Source organism: Crinia signifera, chromosome 12, assembly GCF_055691185.1.
Source record: "Crinia signifera chromosome 12, ASM5569118v1, whole genome shotgun sequence".
Lineage (NCBI taxonomy): Eukaryota > Metazoa > Chordata > Amphibia > Anura > Myobatrachidae > Crinia > Crinia signifera.
The window spans coordinates 6,822,154-6,844,585 of record NC_139228.1 but is presented as its reverse complement, the minus strand read 5'-3'; the positions used below and the strand labels follow the sequence as shown (position 1 = coordinate 6,844,585).

Sequence of the window (22,432 nt, the reverse complement as noted above, 5' to 3'; positions counted from 1 at the left end):
GTCTCACTCTATCCGTCTATACTACCCCTACCACCTCCGTGTCGCTGTAATCTACCGCCCCCCTGGCCCTATCTCCCAATTTCTTGACAACTTCGCCGCCTGGCTTCCACACTTCCTCTCCTCTGACCTGCCATCTGTCATTCTTGGTGACTTTAACATCCCCTTGGATAACCCCGCTGATCCTGGCACCTCCAAACTCCTCTCTCTCTGCTCCTCTCTTGGCCTATCTCAGTGGACTACCTCTCCCACCCACATCCAAGGACACTCCCTCGATCTCGTCTTCTCTCGCTCTTGTTCCCTTACTGACTACACTATCTCAGCTTTTCCTCTTTCTGACCATCACCTCATCTCCTTCTCCCTCACTGCTTCCCCCTCTCCCACCCCCCCTCCCAAGCGCATTGTCTCACGGCATAACGTCAACACACTTGATCTTGCTGCCTTCTCAAACACGCTGTGTCCTCTTCTCGCCCCAATCGCCCTCATGTCCTGCCCGAACCTCGCTGCCTCCCTCTATAATGACACCCTATCATCGGCATTGGACTCTGCCTGCCCTCCCTCCTCTATCCCCCTTCGATGCTCCAACCCCCAACCGTGGCACTCACCTATCACCCGATTCCTTAAAAAGTGCTCTCGCACTGCTGAGCGCTTCTGGAAGAAATCACGCTCCCTTGCGGATTATCTCCATTTCAAATTCATTCTTTCCTCCTTCAGCTCTGCCCTTGCTCTGGCCAAGGAATCCTACTTTAAGTCCCTCATCCTTTCCCAATCATCCAATCCCCGCAGGCTCTTCGCCACCTTCAACTCCTTGCTCTCCCCCCCTCCTCCAGCTCTTCCGTCCTCCATCGTAGCCGCTGATTTTGCTACCTACTTTTCAACCAAAATCTCCTCTCTCAGGACTGCCATCACTGCTGCCATGACCTCACCCTCTCCCTCCTCCCCTCCTACATCTCCACTCCCCTCAATCCAACCCCTGTCCTCATTTTACCCCACCACTGCTGCTGAAGTCCACTCTATCCTTCAATCCGCTTCTCCCTCCACCTGCCCGCTTGATCCTATCCCCTCCAATATTATCCGTCGTCTCAGTCCATCAGTCTGCTCTCACCTGGCTCACCTCTTTAATCTTTCCCTATCCTCTGGGATCTTCCCTTCCTCCTTCAAACACGCTCTTGTCTCCCCAATTCTCAAAAAAACAAATCTGGACCCCAACTCTCCATCCAACTACAGGCCCATCTCCCTCCTCCCTTTTGCCTCCAAACTCCTAGAACGTCTGACCTATAATCGTCTCCTAAGCCACCTTACTGCTAACTCCATTCTAGACCCCCTCCAATCCGGGTTCCGCCCTTTACATTCCACTGAAACTGCCCTGACCAAAGTCACTAACGATCTACTATCGGCTAAATCCAAAGGCCTCTTCTCTATCCTCATCCAGCTTGATCTGTCGGCTGCCTTTGACACTGTTGACCACCCTCTCCTGCTCAACACCCTCCGCTCCTTTGGCATCACTGGCACGGTCTTCTCCTGGTTCACCTCATACCTCTCCGATCGCTCCTTCTCCGTCTCCACTCCGAGCTCCTCCTCTCCTACTACCCCCCAGCCAGTCGGTGTTCCCCAAGGGTCAGTCCTTGGCCCTCTCCTCTTCTCCCTCTACACCACCTCTCTGGGCACCCTCATCAGCTCCTATGGTTTTCATTACCACCTTTATGCTGATGATACCCTAATCTATCTCTCCTCCCCCGACTTATCCCCATCACTTCTGTCCAAGGTCTCCGAATGCCTCACGGCCATCTCAGCCTGGATGACCCAACGCTTCCTGAAACTAAACATGGCTAAAACTGAACTTCTAATCTTCCATCCCCCGAACATCCCCTCTTCTCCCACTATCTCCATCAGCATTGGTGAAACCGAGATCACGTCCACCGACCAAACGCGCTGCCTCGGTGTCATCATTGACTCCTCCCTCTCTTTCACCCCCCACATTCGTGCTCTCTCACAGTCTTGCCGCTTTCACCTACGCAACATCTCACGCATCAGACCATTCCTCTCCACTGACGCGACCAAAATTCTCATTCACTCTCTTGTCATCTCCCGCCTTGACTACTGCAACATCCTTCTCTCTGGGCTACCTCTCACCCGCCTCGCACCTCTCCAATCCATTCTTAACGCTGCTGCTAGGCTCATCTTCCTCTCCCGCCGCTCTACCTCCGCCTCCCCCCTCTGTTTATCTCTTCACTGGCTCCCCATTCCTTTCCGAGTTCTCTTTAAACTCCTCACCACCACCTACAAGGCTCTCTCCTCCTCCACAGCTCCCTACCTCTCTTCACTGATCTCTATCCACACTCCCTCCCGTCCTCTTCGCTCCATCGCTGACCGCCGACTGACCTCTCACCTAATCACCTCCTCCCACTCCCGTGTCCAAGATTTCTCTTGCGCTGCCCCCCTGCACTGGAACAACCTCCCGCCACCCATCAGGCTATCTGATTCCCTTACCTCCTTCAAGCGCTCCCTCAAAACCCACTTTTTTCGACTAGCCTATCCCTCCTCCTAACCTCTTTTGATCCTCCTATCCTGCCTCCGTTCCCCTCCGTTCCTACTTATCCTATTGTATTTCGTTCGTCCACCCACCTATTTTTAGTATGTTAACTCTTATGAGCAGGGCCCTCCTTCCTCACGTACTCACCCTACCTCATTACCTCACCTGTGCTCCTGTCCTGTTCTTCCCTTCCTCTACTTCATCTTCGGTCTCCTTGACTATTTTGACACCTACTTCTGAACTGATGCTGATTTTAGTTCTACCAGCTATACCCCTATTTATACTGTATCTTTCTACACGCCCTGTACGTTACCTTGTAAATTTTTTTTTTTTTTTTGCTATGTACGGCGCTGCGGACACTTTGTGGCGCCTTATAAATAAACGTACTACTACTACTACTACTGTATACGCAGCAGGACCCGTACGCTCCCCTGTATACGCAGCAGGACCCGTACGCTCCCCTGTATACGCAGCAGGACCCGTACGCTCCCCTGTATACGCAGCAGGACCGGTACGCTCCCCTGTATACGCAGCAGGACCGGTACGCTCCCCTGTATACGCAGCAGGACCGGTACGCTCCCCTGTATACGCAGCAGGAACGGGACGCTCCCCTGTATACGCAGCAGGACCGGTACGCTCCCCTGTATACGCAGCAGGACCGGTACGCTCCCCTGTATACGCAGCAGGACCCGTACGCTCCCCTGTATACGCAGCAGGACCCGTACGCTCCCCTGTATATGCAGCAGGACCCGTACGCTCCCCTGTATACGCAGCAGGACCGGTACGCTCCCTTGTATACGCAGCAGAACCCGTACGCTCCCCTGTATACGCAGCAGGACCCGTACGCTCCCCTGTATACGCAGCAGGACCGGTACGCTCCCCTGTATACGCAGCAGGACCCGTACGCTCCCCATTATACGCAGCAGCACCTGTATACTGTTCTGCCAGGTGTGGCATGTTGTTACTTACAGGGATGTTGCCCAGTGATGATTGTGTCATGTAAACACTGTCAGACTTTCCATACATGTTCATGTTCTTACAGGTCGGGTACTATGATCTCACCTGCCGGCTACGTCTGTTTACCTGGTGCCGCTGTGTACAGTTCATCATGTGGACCTCCATTATTGTAATACGGCCCTTATTCTGGTTCACTCGCAAAGGCAAATTCCTTCTGAAAGCAAAACAATGCTGCACTGCAGGTGGGGCAGATGTTACTTGTGCAGAGAGAGTTAGATTTGGGTGGGGTTTTACTTCAAAACGAGATCTATATTGCAGTGTAAAAATAAAGCAGCCAGTATTTACCCTGCACAGAAACAAAATAACTCACCAAATCTAATTCTCTCTGCACCTGTTACATCTGCCCCCCTGCAGTGCACATGGTTTGGTACTTGTTTCCTAGCACGGCGCCCACGATATTCAGTCGTACGGCATCGTATCGCATGATAAGAGATGCGGCGGTACGCGTCCTCCGATCTTTTCATACCCCCACGATCCACGTCGGCGTGGAGTTTATCTTATATAGTGTGGCGAGCGCAGCGAGCCACCGAGCCCGAAGTGTGAGCGAGCGGACGCATATTACTTTACATGTATTCTCGCCACGTTTCGGGCTCGGTGGCTCGCTGCGCTCGCCACACTGTATATAATCAACTCCACGCCGACGTGGATAGTGGGGATATGAAAAGGTCATAGGATGCATACCGCCGCCGCTCGCCACGCTTCAGGTTGGCGTTGATAGTACGGGTGGCGTGGGGGTCCTTTTTACATTGTAAGCAACCATTGCGGTGCTTATACAATTATTTATCTTATAGGGGGCACATTTAACATTGAAAACACCCATTAGGGTGCTTATACAATTTTAAATTGTATACCATTGTATATGGCATACAATGGCATACAATTCGATGGTATACAATTTAAAATTGTATAACATCGGCTGCCATCGCGTAACATTGCATCGTATCGCATACCATCGTATGCCTTATGGTATGCGATGCGATGGGCGCCGTGCTAGGAAACAAGTACCCATGGTTTTGTCCACTTGAGAAGGAATTTGCCTTTGCGAGTGAACCAGAATAAGGGCCTATGTCCTTTCGCTTCGGGCCCTTACTGTTCCCAATCAGAGTCCATGGCGATGGTAAACAATGAAATAGTCCAAAAATAAAAAAAATCTAAAAACTCACATTAACCTTTCCATGTGCCGTCCAACCGCATCACATACGTGTAACCAGTACAGAGAGGTGACCCTGTCCACTATGGGCCAACTGGGACCAGACTGGAGGTAAAGGGGTACATTGGACACAGAGGTGTAGGTATTGGGGTGCCAGACACCACGTGTATTTCTAGTGTGCAGTGTATGGTACATGTTCTCCAGTGTGCAGTGTATGGTACATGTTCTCCAGTCTGCAGTTTATATTACATGTTCTGCATATTGTGTATGTTACATGTTCTCCAGTGTGCATTTTATATTACATGTTATCCAGTGTACAGTGTGTGTTACATGCTCTCCAGTGTGCAGTGTGCGTGTTACATGTTCTCCAGTGTGCAGTGTGTGTGTGTGTGTGTGTGTGTGTGTGTTACATGTTCTCCAGTGTGCAGTGTGTGTGTGTTACATGTTCTCCAGTGTGCAGTGTGTGTTACATGTTCTCCAGTGTGCAGTGTGTGTTACATGTTCTCCAGTGTGCAGTGTGTGTTACATGTTCTCCAGTGTGCAGTGTCTGTTACATGTTCTCCAGTGTATAGTGCATGTTACATGTTCTCCAGTGTGCAGTGTATGGTACATGTTCTCCAGTGTGCAGTGTAGGATACATGTTCTCCAGTCTGCAGTGTATTATACGTGTTCTCCAGTCTGCAGTGTATTATACGTGTTCTCCAGGCTGCAGTGTATTATACGTGTTCTCCAGGCTGCAGTGTATGATGCATGTTCTCCAGCCTGCCGTGTGCGTTACATGTTCTTCAGTCTGCAGTGTATGTTACATGTTCTGCAGTGCATGTTACATATTCTGCAGTGCGTGTTACACCTTCTGCAGTGTACGTTACATGTTATGCAGTGTACAGCATACATTGCATGTTCTACAGTCTGCAGTGTATGTTACATGTTCTGCAGTGTGCATACATGCTCTACAGTCTGCAGTGTACGTTACATGTTCTCCAGTCTGCAGTGTACGTTACTTGTTCTCTAGTCTGCAGTGTACTTTGCCTGTTCTCCAGTCTGCAGTGTACGTTGCATGATCTCCAGTCTGCCGTGTACATTGCATGTTCTCCAGTCTGCAGTGTACGTTGCATGATCTCCAGTCTGCCGTGTACATTGCATGTTCTCCAGTCTGCAGTGTACTTTGCATGTTCTCCAGTCTGCAGTGTACGTTGCATGTTCTCCAGTCTGCAGTGTACGTTGCATGTTCTCCAGTCTGCATTGTACGTTGCACGTTACACCTTCTGCAGTGTACGTTACATGTTATGCCGTGTACAGCATACATTGCATGTTCTACAGTCTGCAGTGTATGTTACATGTTCTGCAGTGTGCATACATGCTCTACAATCTGCAGTGTACGTTACATGTTCTCCAGTCTGCAGTGTACGTTACTTGTTCTCTAGTCTGCAGTGTACTTTGCATGTTCTCCAGTCTGCAGTGTACTTTGCATGTTCTCCAGTCTGCAGTGTACTTTGCATGTTCTCCAGTCTGCAGTGTACGTTGCATGTTCTCCAGTCTGCCATGTACGTTGCATGTTCTCCAGTCTGCCATGTACGTTGCATGTTCTCCAGTCTGCATTGTACGTTGCATGTTCTCCAGTCTGCAGTGTATGTTACAAAGTTCTCCAGTCTGCAGTGTACGTTGCATGTTCTCTAGTCTGCAGTGTACGTTACATGTTCTCCAGTCTGCCGTGTACGTTACATGTTTTCCAGTCTGCAGTATATGATACATGTTCCCTGCTCCCCTGCATACAGTGTGGGTGTTATGTGTTCCCTGCTCCCCTGCATGCAGTGTATTAGTGTGGTGACAGGAAGGCTTTTCTCCAGCATATGTATGCAGAGCCTGAGGCGTGAACTAGGCACATGTGACCGTGATCTCCAGGTGTAAGATTTAATCATTCTGTCTGAAGTAAACATCTGACCTCCATGAACTGGCAGCAATTATCCCCCCATAGCACCTGGAGCAGGCCCTCACATTCCTCACTCACCCAGAGGGGGCTATTATCCATTATCACTGTAGTACCATACAGGGATTATACATCTGTATTACAGCCATGCAGCCAAGGGCAGGATGGAGGAGGGTAGGGCAGAGGACCAGGGAGTGAGGCCTCATTCTAGTGAGTGATGCTTCGTTTTAGTGAGTGGGGACTTTTTCCAACTGTGTTCCCTGATTGAGGTCGTGTTCCACCGAGTGAGGTCGGGTTCCAGCCATGTTCCACTGAGTGAGGTTGTGTTCCACCAAAGGAGGTTGTGTTTCACTGAGTAAGGTTGTTTACCACCGAAAGAGGTTGTGTTCCACAGAGTGAGGTCCTGTTCCAGCCATGTTCCACCGAGAGAGGTTGTGTTCCAGCCAGGGGCGTAACTAGATATTCGTAGGCCCCATAGCAAAAGTTTTAAGGGACCCCTAGTTAGCAACTAATGGTGATACGTGTATGTAAAACAAAAATTAGACAGTAAAGATGGGCCCCCTTCAGCTCTGGGCCCCATAGCAGCTGCACCCCTTTCACCTATGGTAGTTACGCCCTTGGTTCCAGCCATGTTCCACCGAGTGAGGTCGGGTTCCAGCCGTGTTCCACGGACTGAGGTTGGGTTCCAGCCGGGTTCCACAGAGTGAGGTCCTGTTCCAGCCATGTTCCACTGAGTGAGGTTGCGTTCCACCGAGAGAGGTTGTGTTCCAGCCATGTTCCACCGAGTGAGGTCGGGTTCCAGACATGTTCCACCGAGTGAGCTGGGATTCCACAGAGTGACGTTGTGTTCCAGCGAGTGACGTTGTGTTCCAGCCATGTTCCACCGAGTGACGTTGTGTTCCAGCCATGTTCCACCAAGTGACGTTGCGTTCCACCGAGTGAGGTCGGGTTCCAGCCATGTTCCACCGAGTGAGGTCGGGTTCCAGACATGTTCCACCGAGTGAGCTTGGATTCCACTAAGTGAGGGCGTGATCCACCGAGTGACGTTGTGTTCCAGCCATGTTCCACCGAGTGACGTTGGGTTCCACCGAGTGACGTTGGGTTCCAACGAGTGACGTTGGGTTCCACTGAGTGAGGTCGGGTTCCAGCCAGGTTCCACTAAGTGAGGTCGTGTTCCACCAAAGGAGATCGTTTTCCACCGAGTGAGGTCGTGTCCCAGCCATGTTCCACTGAGTGAGCTCGGACTCCACTGAGTGAGGGCGTGATCCACCGAGTGAGGTCGGGTTCCAGCCATGTTCCACCGAGTGAGGTCGGGTTCCAGCCATGTTCCACCGAGTGAGGTCGGGTTCCAGCCATGTTCCACCGAGTGAGGTCGGGTTCCAGCCATGTTCCACCGAGTGAGGTCGGGTTCCAGCCATGTTCCACCGAGTGAGGTCGTGTTCCACCGAGTGAGGTCGGGTTCCGGCCATGTTCCACCGAGTGAGGTCGTGTTCCACCGAGTGACGTTGTGTTCCAGCCATGTTCCACCGAGTGAGGTCGGGTTCCAGCCATGTTCCACCGAGTGAGGTCGGGTTCCAGCCATGTTCCACCGAGTGAGGTCGGGTTCCAGCCATGTTCCACCAAGTGAGGTAGTGTTCCACCGAGTGAGGTTGCTCAGAAGGGCGACATGACTGATGCGGTTTGTAATGTGGCTTCGTGTGTACAGAGTGTAACCTCTCTGTATGTGACAGGATATTACATGTTACCATACGGCAGCGACATACTGTATGTGCACTTCACAGCAGAGCGACCACTCATTCCGTCAGTGCGCGGGGAAAGCTGGGGGATATAGGAGCGCACACACTTAATGGTCGCTGTAATTGGGAAGGCCTGTTGGAGATCTGTGTCATGTCCCTGCCAGACGGCGTGACCCGTCTGTGTACCCCAGCTGTCCCCGGCACCCCGGGAGGAGGGGGAAGAATGTGAGGTTGCAGGGATGTGCAGAATGTAGAGCAGAGCTGGGAGAATGGGACAGAGAGGCAGGGAGAGGGTGGGAGGGAGGATCCCAGCAGCAGCATACAGTCACTGACACCTCTGTGCTTCCTGCAGCCACAGTGACTTCAGCATGGAGACCAGGGAGACTGCCGGAGTCCTGCTGCTGCTACTGCTGCTGTGCTGCCCCCACCTCATCTGCTCCGCCAGGCCAGAGGTGCAAGGTAATACACATCATCTGCTGGCTGTACCAGCAGGGATCAGTGCTGGCTGTACCAGTAGGGATCAGTGCTGGCTGTACCCGTAGGGATCAGTGCTGGCTGTACCAGCAGGGATCAGTGCTGGCTGTACCAGTAGGGATCAGTGCTGGCTGTACCCGTAGGGATCAGTGCTGGCTGTACCAGCAGGGATCAGTGCTGGCTGTACCAGCAGGGATCAGTGCTGGCTGTACCAGCAGGGATCAGTGCTGGCTGTACCAGCAGGGATCAGTGCTGGCTGTACCAGCAGGGATCAGTGCTGGCTGTAGCAGCAGGGATCAGTGCTGGCTGTACCAGTAGTGATCAGCGCTCCCTCATCTGCTGTAGTACATGTAGCAGTGTATGATGGCACAGTACAGTGTGTAGTATAGTGCAGCACATGTAGCGGTGTATGGTGTCACAGTACAGTGTGTGCAGTACATGTAGCGGTATATGATGTCACAGTACATGGAGCGGTGTATGGAATCACAGTACAGTGTGTGTGGTATAGTACAGTACATGTAGTACACGGAGCGGTGTATGGTGTCACTGTACAGTGTGAGGTATAGTACAGTACATGGTTAGGTGTATGGTGTCACAGTACAGTGTGTGTGGTATAGTACAGTACATGTAGTACACGGAGCGGTGTATGGTGTCACAGTACAGTGTGAGGTATAGTACAGTACATGGTTAGGTGTATGGTGTCACAGTACAGTGTGTGGTATAGTACAGTACATGTAGCGGTGTATGATGGCACAGTACAGTGTGTAGTATAGTGCAGCACATGTAGCGGTGTATGGTGTCACAGTACAGTGTGTAGTATAGTGCAGCACATGTAGCGGTGTATGGTGTCACAGTACAGTGTGTAGTATAGTGTAGCACATGTAGCGGTGTATGATGTCACAGTACAGTGTGTAGTATAGTGCAGCACATGTAGCGGTGTATGGTGTCACAGTACAGTGTGTAGTATAGTGCAGCACATGTAGCGGTGTATGATGGCACAGTACAGTGTGTAGTATAGTACAGAACATGGAGCGGTGTATGGAATCACAGTACAGTGTGTGGTATAGTACAGTACACAGAGCGGTGTATGGTGTCACTGTACCGTGTGTGGTATAGTACAGAACATGGAGCGGTGTATGATGTCACAGTACATGGAGCGGTGTATGGAATCACAGTACCGTGTGTGGTATAGTACAGTACATGGAGAGGTGTATGGTGTGTGGTATAGTACATGTAGCGGTGTATGATGTCACAGTACAGTGTGTGGTATAGTACATGTAGCGGTGTATGATGTCACAGTACAGTGTGTGGTATAGTACATGTAGCGGTGTATGGTGTCACAGTACAGTGTGTGGTATAGTACATGTAGCGGTGTATGATGTCACAGTACAGTGTGTGTGGTACAGTACAGTACATGGAGCTGTGTATGGTGTCACAGTACAGTGTGTGGTATAGTACAGAACATGGAGCGGTGTATGGTGTCACAGTACAGTGTGTGGTACAGTACAGTACATGGAGCTGTGTATGGTGTCACAGTACAGTGTGTGGTATAGTACATGTAGCGGTGTATGATGTCACAGTACAGTGTGTGGTATAGTACAGTACATGGTTAGGTGTATGGTGTCACAGTTCAGTGTGTGGTATAGTACAGAACATGGAGCTGTGTATGGTGTCACAGTACAGTGTGTGGTATAGTACATGTAGCGGTGTATGATGTCACAGTACAGTGTGTGGTATAGTACAGTACATGTAGCGGTGTATGGTGTCACAGTACAGTGTGTGGTATAGTACAGAACATGGAGCGGTGTATGGTGTCACAGTACAGTGTGTGGTACAGTACATGGAGCTGTGTATGGTGTCACAGTACAGTGTGTGGTATAGTACATGTAGCGGTGTATGATGTCACAGTACAGTGTGTGGTACAGTACAGTACATGGAGCTGTGTATGGTGTCACAGTACAGTGTGTGGTACAGTACATGGAGCTGTGTATGGTGTCACAGTACAGTGTGTGGTATAGTACATGTAGCGGTGTATGATGTCACAGTACAGTGTGTGGTACAGTACAGTACATGGAGCTGTGTATGGTGTCACAATACAGTGTGTGGTATAGTACAGAACATGGAGCTGTGTATGGTGTCACAGTACAGTGTGTGGTATAGTACATGTAGCGGTGTATGATGTCACAGTACAGTGTGTGATATAGGACATGTAGAGGTGTATGATGTCACAGTACAGTGTGTGGTATAGTACAGTACAGTACATGGAGCTGTGTATGGTGTCACAGTACAGTGTGTGGTATAGTACATGTAGCGGTGTATGATGTCACAGTACAGTGTGTGGTATAGTACAGTACAGAACATGGAGCTGTGTATGGTGTCACAGTACAGTGTGTGGTATAGTACATGTAGCGGTGTATGATGTCACAGTACAGTGTGTGGTATAGTACACTGGATACAGACAATCCTCCAGCTGTTTCTGAGAGATGTGAGTAACACAGCGCTGTATTTCAAAGTGAGCGACGAATGAGTAAATGCAATGATCAGCAGCCTGAGTCAGATACAATGAGGTAAGATAGCGGTCACTACATGTGTGACAGACAATCAGCTAATTCACATCATATAAGGACAGACGTGCATGCGCGTGTGTGGGGGTGGGGGGATGTATTACAGGAGCCGCATAAAAGATGTTATATATCCATGTAACCGTTGTAGGCGCATGTGTCCTACAGGGTATACCAGACGCCATACTCCTGGAGAAATACTGTACACATGCGCTGTACATTGTCACAGTGCTCCGGGTCAGCACATGCTGTTATATAGTAGTGGAGCTGAGAGAGTTTATGGTAACTGGACGCACATGCGCATGTCACCTGACACTGGCCCTGGCAACCCTTCACCGCTCAGCACGGGGGCCATCATTGCCCCACTGCCAAGGTGCTATCTTTCTGTTGTATTAGTCACAAAGTAACCGTGGGCACCTTCCCTTTTTTGTGATTGGCTGTGCTTCCTTCTCTGCAGTGATTGACCTACTGACGGTGGGGGAATCCCGGCACATGACCAGCACGGTGGAGAAGATCCGGTCTGAGTTGCTCACCGTTAATGACATGTATTTTCTGTCCACGTTTCGGCTTCCTGCAAAGGCTGGTGGGGTTCTCTTTGGCTTCTACTCTAAGAAAGATAACACAAAGTGGCTAGAGGCCTCTATAGTGGGCAAAGTCAATAAAGGTAAGTGCCAGTCTGTGAGCGGTAAGTGTCCGTATGAGGACAGGCGCTAATGGGTCACGTCTCTTGCAGTCTTGGTACGTTACATGCGGGAGGACTCCAAAGTCCATTCTGTCAGCCTGCAGAACGCTAACCTGTCTGATGGAAGCACGCACACAATGATCCTACGGCTCAGCGGTCTGCGCGGGGACACGCTTACTCTAGAGCTGTACGTGGACTGTAAGCAGGTGGACACCAGCCTGGGGCTGCCTGAAATGATGATCATCCCACAGTTTGAGGTGGATTCAGGAGAGATTCGCTCTGGACACAAAGCGTATCAGAGAATGCAGGTACTGAATGCCGACATGGGGAATATAGGGAGCTCCAATACAAGTCTAAATCCACGTTTATTTTGTGGCATATCAACATCTGTCCTTATTGTACGTGGGCCTTCGCGTGTCCAGGCCATATGTGGGCCTTTGTGTGTCCGTACTGCATGTGGGCCTCTGCATCTCTGCAGCACGTAGCCTTCTGCGTCTCTGCAACACGTAGCCTTCTGCCTCTCTGCAGGACGTGGGCTTCTGTGTCTCTGCAGCACGTGGGCTTCTGTGTCTCTGCAGCACGTGGGCTTCTGTGTCTCTGCAGCACGTGGGCTTCTGTGTCTCTGCAGCACGTGGGCTTCTGTGGCTCTGCAGCACGTGGGCTTCTGTGGCTCTGCAGCACGTGGGCTTCTGTGGCTTTGCAGCACGTGGGCTTCTGCGTCTCTGCAGCACATGGGCTTCTGCGTCTCTGCAGCACGTCGGCCTCTGCAGCACGTGGGCCTCTGCAGCACGTGGGCCTCTGCAGCACGTGGGCCTCTGCAGCACGTGGGCCTCTGCAGCACGTGGGCCTCTGCAGCACGTGGGCCTCTGCAGCACGTGGGCCTCTGCAGCACGTGGGCCTCTGCAGCACGTGGGCCTCTGCGTCTCTGCAGCACGTGGGCCTCTGCGTCTCTGCAGCACGTGGGCCTCTGCGTCCGCGCTGTACGTGGGCCTCTGTGTCTGTGCTGTATGTATGCTACACTTGGGCCTCTATGTGTCTGCTGTGTGTATGCTGCACGTGACCTCTGTGTGTCTGTTGTGTGTATACTGCACGTGGACTCTGTGTTTATGCTGCACGCGGCCTCTGTTTGTCTCCTGTGTCCCGGCTGCACGTGGCCTCTGTGTGTATGCTGCACGTGGCCTCTGTGTGTATGCTGCACATGGCCTCTGTGTGTATGCTGCACATGGCCTCTGTGTGTATGCTGCACATGGCCTCTGTGTGTATGCTGCACATGGCCTCTGTGTGTATGCTGCACATGGCCTCTGTGTGTATGCTGCACGTGGCCTCTGTGTGTATGCTGCACATGGCCTCTGTGTATCTGCTGTGTGTATGCTGCACATGGCCTCTGTGTGTATGCTGCACGTGGCCTCTGTGTGTATGCTGCACGTGGCCTCTGTGTGTATGCTGCACGTGGCCTCTGTGTGTATGCTGCACGTGGCCTCTGTGTGTATGCTGCACGTGGCCTCTGTGTGTATGCTGCACGTGGCCTCTGTGTGTCTGCTGTGTGTATGCTGCACGTGGCCTCTGTGTGTCTCCTCTGTCCCTGCTGCACGTGGCCTCTGTGTGTCTGCTGTGTGTATGCTGCACGTGGCCTTTGTGTGTATGCTGCACGTGGCCTCTGTGTGTCTCCTGTGTCCCTGCTGCACCTGGCCGTCGGTGTCTTATGACAATCTCCTCTGTGTAGGGCTCTGTGGAGACTATGAAGCTGATCCTTGGTGGCTCCATGAGCAGAGTTGGAGCTCTGAGCGAATGTCCCTTCCAGGATGACGAATCCATTCACAACACAGGTACAAGATGGGAGTTGTGGTATATCACATACATAGTATCCGCCAGCAGCCCCTATTACTGTATGCCAGGGGTCCCCAGTATCCGCCAGCAGCCCCCTATTACTGTAAGCCGGGGGTCCCCAGTATCCGGCAGCAGCCCCCTATTACTGTAAGCCAGGGGTCCCCAGTATCCACCAGCAGCCCCCTATTACTGTATGCCAGGGGTCCCCAATATCCGCCAGCAGCCCCCTATTACTGTAAGCCGGGGGTCCCCAGTATCCGGCAGCAGCCCCCTATTACTGTAAGCCAGGGGTCCCCAGTATCCACCAGCAGCCCCCTATTACTGTATGCCAGGGGTCCCCAGTATCCGCCAGCAGCCCCCTATTACTGTAAGCCGGGGGTCCCCAGTATCCGGCAGCAGCCCCCTATTACTGTAAGCCAGGGGTCCCCAGTATCCGCCAGCAGCCCCTATTACTGTAAGCCGGGGGTCCCCAGTATCCCCCTATTATTGTAAGCCAGAAGTCCCCAGTATCCGCCAGCAGCCCCTATTACTGTAAGCCGGGGGTCCCCAGTATCCACCAGCAGCCCCCTATTACTGTAAGCCAGGGGTCCCCAGTATCCGCCAGTAGCCCCCTATTACTGTAAGCCAGGGGTCCCCAGTATCTGCCAGCAGCCCCCTATTACTGTAAGCCGGGGGCCCCCAGTATCCACCAGCAGCCCCTATTACTGTAAGCCGGGGGTCCCCAGTATCCACCAGCAGCCCCCTATTACTGTAACCCGGGGGCCCACAGTATCCGCCAGTAGCCCCCTATTACTGTAAGCCAGGGGTCCCCAGTATCCGCCAGCAGCCCCCTATTACTGTAAGCCAGGGGTCCCCAGTATCCGCCAGTAGCCCCCTATTACTGTAAGCCAGGGGTCCCTAGTATCCGCCAGTAGCCCCCTATTACTGTAAGCCAGGGGTCCCTAGTATCCACCAGCAGCCCCCTATTACTGTAAGCCAGGGGCCCCCAGTATCCGCCAGCAGCCCCCTATTACTGTAAGCCGGGGGTCCCCAGTATCCGCCACCAGCCCCCTATTACTGTAAGCCGGGGGTCCCCAGTATCTGCCAGCAGCACCCTATTACTGTAAGCCAGGGGTCCCCAGTATCCGCCAGCAGCCCACTATTACTGTAAGCCAGGGGTCCCCAGTATCCGCCAGCAGCCCCCTATTACTGTAAGCCGGGGGTCCCCAGTATCCGCCAGCAGCCCACTATTACTGTAAGCCAGGGGTCCCCAGTATCCGCCAGCAGCCCCCTATTACTGTAAGCCGGGGGTCCCCAGTATCCGCCAGCAGCCCCCTATTACTGTAAGCCGGGGGTCCCCAGTATCCGCCAGCAGCCCCATATTACTGTAAGCCAGGGGTCCCCAGTATCCGCCAGGGGTCCCCAGTATCCGCCAGCTGCCCCCTATTACTGTAAGCCAGGAGTCCCCAGTATCCGCCAGCAGCCCCCTATTACTGTAAGCCAGGGGTCCCCAGTATCCGCCAGCAGCCCCCTATTACTGTAAGCCAGGAGTCCCCAGTATCCGCCAGCTGCCCCCTATTACTGTAAGCCAGGAGTCCCCAGTATCCGCCAGCAGCCCCCTATTACTGTAAGCTAGGGGCCCCCAGTATCCGCCAGCAGCCCCTATTACTGTAAGCCAGGGGCCCCCAGTATCCGCCAGCAGACCCCTATTACTGTAAGCCAGGGGCCCCCAGTATCCGCCAGCAGCCCCTATTACTGTAAGCCAGGGGTCCCCAGTATCCGCCAGCAGCCCCCTATTACTGTAAGCCAGGGGTCCCCAGTATCCGCCAGCAGCCCCCTATTACTGTAAGCCAGGGGCCCCCAGTATCCACCAGCAGCCCCCTATTACTGTAAGCCAGGGGTCCCCAGTATCCGCCAGTAGCCCCCTATTACTGTAAGCCAGGGGTCCCTAGTATCCGCCAGTAGCCCCCTATTACTGTAAGCCAGGGGTCCCTAGTATCCACCAGCAGCCCCCTATTACTGTAAGCCAGGGGCCCCCAGTATCCGCCAGCAGCCCCCTATTACTGTAAGCCGGGGGTCCCCAGTATCCGCCACCAGCCCCCTATTACTGTAAGCCGGGGGTCCCCAGTATCTGCCAGCAGCACCCTATTACTGTAAGCCAGGGGTCCCCAGTATCCGCCAGCAGCCCACTATTACTGTAAGCCAGGGGTCCCCAGTATCCGCCAGCAGCCCCCTATTACTGTAAGCCGGGGGTCCCCAGTATCCGCCAGCAGCCCACTATTACTGTAAGCCAGGGGTCCCCAGTATCCGCCAGCAGCCCCCTATTACTGTAAGCCGGGGGTCCCCAGTATCCGCCAGCAGCCCCCTATTACTGTAAGCCGGGGGTCCCCAGTATCCGCCAGCAGCCCCATATTACTGTAAGCCAGGGGTCCCCAGTATCCGCCAGGGGTCCCCAGTATCCGCCAGCTGCCCCCTATTACTGTAAGCCAGGAGTCCCCAGTATCCGCCAGCAGCCCCCTATTACTGTAAGCCAGGGGTCCCCAGTATCCGCCAGCAGCCCCCTATTACTGTAAGCCAGGAGTCCCCAGTATCCGCCAGCTGCCCCCTATTACTGTAAGCCAGGAGTCCCCAGTATCCGCCAGCAGCCCCCTATTACTGTAAGCTAGGGGCCCCCAGTATCCGCCAGCAGCCCCTATTACTGTAAGCCAGGGGCCCCCAGTATCCGCCAGCAGACCCCTATTACTGTAAGCCAGGGGCCCCCAGTATCCGCCAGCAGCCCCTATTACTGTAAGCCAGGGGTCCCCAGTATCCGCCAGCAGCCCCCTATTACTGTAAGCCAGGGGTCCCCAGTATCCGCCAGCAGCCCCCTATTACTGTAAGCCAGGGGTCCCCAGTATCCGCCAGCAGCCCCCTATTACTGTAAGCCAGGGGCCCCCAGTATCCACCAGCAGCCCCCTATTACTGTAAGCCAGGGGTCCCCAGTATCCGCCAGTAGCCCCCTATTACTGTAAGCCAGGGGTCCCTAGTATCCGCCAGTAGCCCCCTATTACTGTAAGCCAGGGGTCCCTAGTATCCACCAGCAGCCCCCTATTACTGTAAGCCAGGGGCCCCCAGTATCCGCCAGCAGCCCCCTATTACTGTAAGCCGGGGGTCCCCAGTATCCGCCACCAGCCCCCTATTACTGTAAGCCGGGGGTCCCCAGTATCTGCCAGCAGCACCCTATTACTGTAAGCCAGGGGTCCCCAGTATCCGCCAGCAGCCCACTATTACTGTAAGCCAGGGGTCCCCAGTATCCGCCAGCAGCCCCCTATTACTGTAAGCCGGGGGTCCCCAGTATCCGCCAGCAGCCCACTATTACTGTAAGCCAGGGGTCCCCAGTATCCGCCAGCAGCCCCCTATTACTGTAAGCCGGGGGTCCCCAGTATCCGCCAGCAGCCCCCTATTACTGTAAGCCGGGGGTCCCCAGTATCCGCCAGCAGCCCCATATTACTGTAAGCCAGGGGTCCCCAGTATCCGCCAGGGGTCCCCAGTATCCGCCAGCTGCCCCCTATTACTGTAAGCCAGGAGTCCCCAGTATCCGCCAGCAGCCCCCTATTACTGTAAGCCAGGGGTCCCCAGTATCCGCCAGCAGCCCCCTATTACTGTAAGCCAGGAGTCCCCAGTATCCGCCAGCTGCCCCCTATTACTGTAAGCCAGGAGTCCCCAGTATCCGCCAGCAGCCCCCTATTACTGTAAGCCAGGGGCCCCCAGTATCCGCCAGCAGCCCCTATTACTGTAAGCCAGGGGCCCCCAGTATCCGCCAGCAGACCCCTATTACTGTAAGCCAGGGGCCCCCAGTATCCGCCAGCAGCCCCTATTACTGTAAGCCAGGGGTCCCCAGTATCCGCCAGCAGCCCCCTATTACTGTAAGCCAGGGGTCCCCAGTATCCGCCAGCAGCCCCCTATTACTGTAAGCCAGGGGCCCCCAGTATCCACCAGCAGCCCCCTATTACTGTAAGCCGGGGGTCCCCAGTATCCGCCAGCAGCCCCCTATTACTGTAAGCCAGGGGTCCCCAGTATCCGCCAGCAGCCCCCTATTACTGTAAGCCAGGGGCCCCCAGTATCCACCAGCAGCCCCCTATTACTGTAAGCCGGGGGTCCCCAGTATCCGCCAGCAGCCCCCTATTACTGTAAGCCAGGGGTCCCCAGTATCCACCAGCAGCCCCTATTACTGTAAGCCAGGGGTCCCTAGTATCCGCCAACTGCCCCCTATTACTGTAAGCCAGGGGTCCCTAGTATCCGCCAGCTGCCCCCTATTACTGTAAGCCAGGGGTCCCCAGTATCCGCCAGCAGCCCCCTATTACTGTAAGCCGGGGGTCCCCAGTATCCACCAGCAGCCCCCTATTACTGTAAGCCAGGGGTCCCCAGTATCCACCAGCAGCCCCCTATTACTGTAAGCCAGGGGTCCCCAGTATCCGCCAGCAGCCCCATATTACTGTAAGCCAGGGGTCCCCAGTATCCGCCAGCAGCCCCCTATTACTGTAAGCCAGGGGTCCCCAGTATCCGCCAGCTGACACTATGCAGGTTTCCTGGCACAGACGTTGTTAGCGGAAGTTCTGGCTGTGTGTAATGGTTGCTGATAGGACGTTGCCAGGGGCGACATATCCTTTGTACACTGCTAAATACTCCTGTCTCTGCCATTTATCTCCTCACAGTGAATGGAGTGGTGAATTCCATCTTAGGTAAGTCTGCCAGGATCGTGCACCCTTCTGTATGAAAGCTGCGCGGATGGGCAAGGCGTTTCTCTGCATGGCCACTAATGCACAGCATGGTTGTAACTAACACTGGGGATTATGGAAAGTGTGGCCACACCAGCCTGTGTGTGTGAGAGATACCACTATTAGTGTCTGTGTCTGTGATAGGGGAACACACCAAGGCACTGATCACACAGATGACCCTCTTCAACAAGGTGCTGGCAGAGCTGAGAGAGGACATACGTGACCAGGTGAGAGGTACAGGGCTGATCCTGTCAGCAACCAGTCACAGGAACCAGGGGGTTATGTCACAGGGTCAGGGTCAAACGGACAAGGGGGTGGGGTCACTTGGATCAGGGGCCGCGGTCACAGGGATCAGATGGCAGGGTCACAGGTTGTGGTAATAGGGACCAGGGGGCTGGGTCACAGGGATCAGGGGGTGGGGTCACAGGGATCAGAGGGCGGGGCCACAGGATAAAGTGGTGAGAGGTCAAAGGATCAATGGGTGTGGTCACAGGATTAGAGTCTGTGGACGCACGATCAGGGGGCAGAGTCCTAAGGATCAGGGGTGCGGGTTCACACTGATACACGGGAAACTCAGGGATCGGGAGAGTCATAACTCATTGTCTCTTTGTGTACAGGTAAAAGAAATGTCTCTGATCAGGAACACTATCATGGAATGTCAGGCTTGCGGTAAGTACTAGTTACATCATCCACCCTAGCTTGTCTCCACCCCTGCGGGGCAACACAGACAGACTTCTCCTCCCGCGCGTCGGCTTCTCCCTCCCGCGCGTCGGCTTCTCCCTCCCGCGCGTCGGCTTCTCCCTCCCGCGCGTCGGCTTCTCCCTCCCCCGCGTCGGCTTCTCCCTCCCGCGCGTCGTCTTCTCCCTCCCGCGCGTCGTCTTCTCCCTCCCGCGCGTCGGCTCGACTTCTCCCTCCCCCCGTGTCGACTTTCCCTTCCCTCCCAGCACTGCTCCCCCGCATAGACTTGACTTCTCCCTCCCCCGCCTAGACTTGACTTCTCCCTCCCCCGCCTAGACTTGACTTCTCCCTCCCCCGCCTAGACTAGACTTCTCCCTCCCCCGCCTAGACTAGACTTCTCCCTCCCCCGCCTAGACTAGACTTCTCCCTCCCCCGCCTAGACTAGACTTCTCCCTCCCCCGCCTAGACTTGACTTCTCCCTCCCCCGCCTAGACTTGACTTCTCCCTCCCCCGCCTAGACTTGACTTCTCCCTCCCCCGCCTAGACTTGACTTCTCCCTCCCCCGCATAGACTTGACTTCTCCCTCCCCCGCATAGACTTGACTTCTCCCTCCCCCGCATAGACTTGACTTCTCCCTCCCCCGCATAGACTTGACTTCTCCCTCCCCCGCATAGACTTGACTTCTCCCTCCCCCGCATAGACTTGACTTCTCCCTCCCCCGCATAGACTTGACTTCTCCCTCCCCCGCATAGACTTGACTTCTCCCTCCCCCGCATAGACTTTCCCTCCCCGTCCCAGCACTGCTCCCCTCTGCATACACTTCCCCTCCCGTGCATATACCTCCCCTCCCCGGCCTGCTCCTTCCTGGACGGCTCCCCCCCATTGGGTGCCTTCCTGCAGTGCCCACATGTAATGTAAGCTGCTGACCTGTTACCTGCAGGGTTCCATGAGCACCGATCACGCTGCAACCCCAACCCCTGCTTCCAGGGTGTGGACTGCATGGAGACCTACGAATACCCGGGATATCGCTGTGGCCCCTGCCCGCCAGGGTCTAAAGGCAATGGGTCACACTGTGCTGATATTAATGAGGTATATAACTGAGGGGGCTGGGGCATTGCAGCGGGACATTGCCTGGCGCTGATACCCTGTAGCATTGCCTGGCGCTGATACCCTGTTGCGTTGCCTGGCGCTGATACCCTGTAGCATTGCCTGGCGCTGATACCCTGTAGCGTTGCCTGGCGCTGATACCCTGTAGCATTGCCTGGCGCTGATACCCTGTAGCATTGCCTGGCGCTGATACCCTGTAGCATTGCCTGGCGCTGATACCCTGTAGCATTGCCTGGCGCTGATACCCTGTAGCATTGCCTGGCGCTGATACCCTGTGGCATAGCCTGGCGCTGATACCCTGTAGCATAGCCTGGCGCTGATACCCTGTAGCATAGCCTGGCGCTGATACCCTGTAGCATTGCCTGGCGCTGATACCCTGTAGCATAGCCTGGCGCTGATACCCTGTAGCATTGCCTGGCGCTGATACCCTGTAGCATAGCCTGGCGCTGATACCCTGTAGCATTGCCTGGCGCTGATACCCTGTGGCATTGCCTGGCGCTGATACCCTGTGGCATTGCCTGGCGCTGATACCCTGTGGCATTGCCTGGCGCTGATACCCTGTGGCATTGCCTGGCGCTGATACCCTGTGGCATTGCCTGGCGCTGATACCCTGTGGCATTGCCTGGCGCTGATACCCTGTGGCATTGCCTGGCGCTGATACCCTGTGGCATTGCCTGGCGCTGATACCCTGTGGCATTGCCTGGCGCTGATACCCTGTGGCATTGCCTGGCGCTGATACCCTGTGGCATTGCCTGGCGCTGATACCCTGTGGCATTGCCTGGCGCTGATACCCTGTGGCATTGCCTGGCGCTGATACCCTGTGGCATTGCCTGGCGCTGATACCCTGTCCCGTGTGTCACTTGTAGTGCTCCCACGCCAATCCTTGCTTCTCTGGCTCCAAATGCATCAATACGTCGCCTGGATTTCGGTGTGAAGCCTGTCCTCGTGGGTACAAGGGCAATTCGGTGTCAGGACTGGGCATAGACTATGCCAAGGCCAGCAAACAGGTGAGATGGAGGACTGGGAATGTAGTGGGAGGATGGGGGGCAACAATGCATCTAAAGGCAGAAATTTGGGGGAAGATAGGAGGAGTCTGTGCATGATAGGAGGGAATCCTCTGATGTGGGATCTGTCACGTCTTCCAGGTGTGCGCAGACATCGATGAATGTAACGATGGGAACAATGGTGGCTGTGACGCGAACTCCATCTGTACGAATACGGTGGTAAGGCTGCACTAGATTCATGTTCTCAGTGCCTCAGTCTCACCCACCCATCTCATTGCGGATTTACCTGTCTTCCATGCCTAGGGCTCCTACCGGTGTGGACCCTGCAAGCCCGGATTCGTGGGCAATCAGTCACTGGGTTGTGCACCGAAAAAATCCTGTGTTGGCCCAGCTTTCAACCCCTGCCACGTGAATGGGCATTGTGTGTTTGAGAGGAGCGGGGATGTCTCCTGTGCAGTAAGACATTGCTATTGGTAGAAGTAGTAGTGTATAATGTAGTAACCTAGTAATATAGTAACATAATGCCACCTTCCTGTGCAGTAATACATTGCTATCAGTAGTAGTAGTAGTGTATAATGTAGTAATATAGTAACATAATGCCACCTTCCTGTGCAGTAATACATTGCTATCAGTAGTAGTAGTGTATAATGTAGTAACCTAGTAATATAGTAACATAATGCCACCTTCCTGTGCAGTAAGACATTGCTATCAGTAGTAGTAGTGTATAATGTAGTAATATAGTAACATAATGCCACCTTCCTGTGCAGTAATACATTGCTATCAGTAGTAGTAGTAGTAGTAGTGGTGTATAATGTAGTAACATAGTAATATAGTAAAATAATGCCACCTTCCTGTGCAGTAATACATTGCTATCAGTAGTAGTAGTGTATAATGTAGTAACCTAGTAATATAGTAATATAATGCCACCTTCCTGTGCAGTAATACATTGCTATCACTAGTAGTAGTAGTGTATAATGTAGTAACATAGTAATATAGTAACATA

At 53.8% G+C, this 22,432-nt stretch overlaps 1 protein-coding gene across 7 annotated transcripts in view; it reads left to right on the top strand.

Moving 5' to 3' along the window:
- The window catches only part of THBS3 (thrombospondin 3), a 90,884-nt gene that overhangs the window by 7,213 nt on the left and 61,239 nt on the right, over positions 1 to 22,432 (top strand). The window contains exons 1-12 of one of the 7 annotated variants that reach the window (XM_083167701.1): positions 8,015 to 8,252; positions 8,713 to 8,819; positions 11,853 to 12,059; positions 12,129 to 12,385; positions 13,801 to 13,903; positions 18,578 to 18,604; positions 18,785 to 18,867; positions 19,258 to 19,309; positions 20,259 to 20,407; positions 21,292 to 21,432; positions 21,571 to 21,648; positions 21,733 to 21,885. In XM_083167701.1, coding sequence (XP_083023827.1) covers positions 8,236 to 8,252; positions 8,713 to 8,819; positions 11,853 to 12,059; positions 12,129 to 12,385; positions 13,801 to 13,903; positions 18,578 to 18,604; positions 18,785 to 18,867; positions 19,258 to 19,309; positions 20,259 to 20,407; positions 21,292 to 21,432; positions 21,571 to 21,648; positions 21,733 to 21,885 — 1,374 coding nt within the window. In that variant the 5' untranslated portion in view covers positions 8,015 to 8,235. Of the gene's footprint in view, positions 1 to 4,608; positions 4,809 to 8,014; positions 8,253 to 8,470; positions 8,586 to 8,712; positions 8,820 to 11,277; positions 11,402 to 11,852; positions 12,060 to 12,128; positions 12,386 to 13,800; positions 13,904 to 18,577; positions 18,605 to 18,784; positions 18,868 to 19,257; positions 19,310 to 20,258; positions 20,408 to 21,291; positions 21,433 to 21,570; positions 21,649 to 21,732; positions 21,886 to 22,432 lie in introns of those variants that run through there. The other 6 variants (XM_083167704.1, XM_083167706.1, XM_083167705.1 and 3 more) reach the window with 6 other exon arrangements.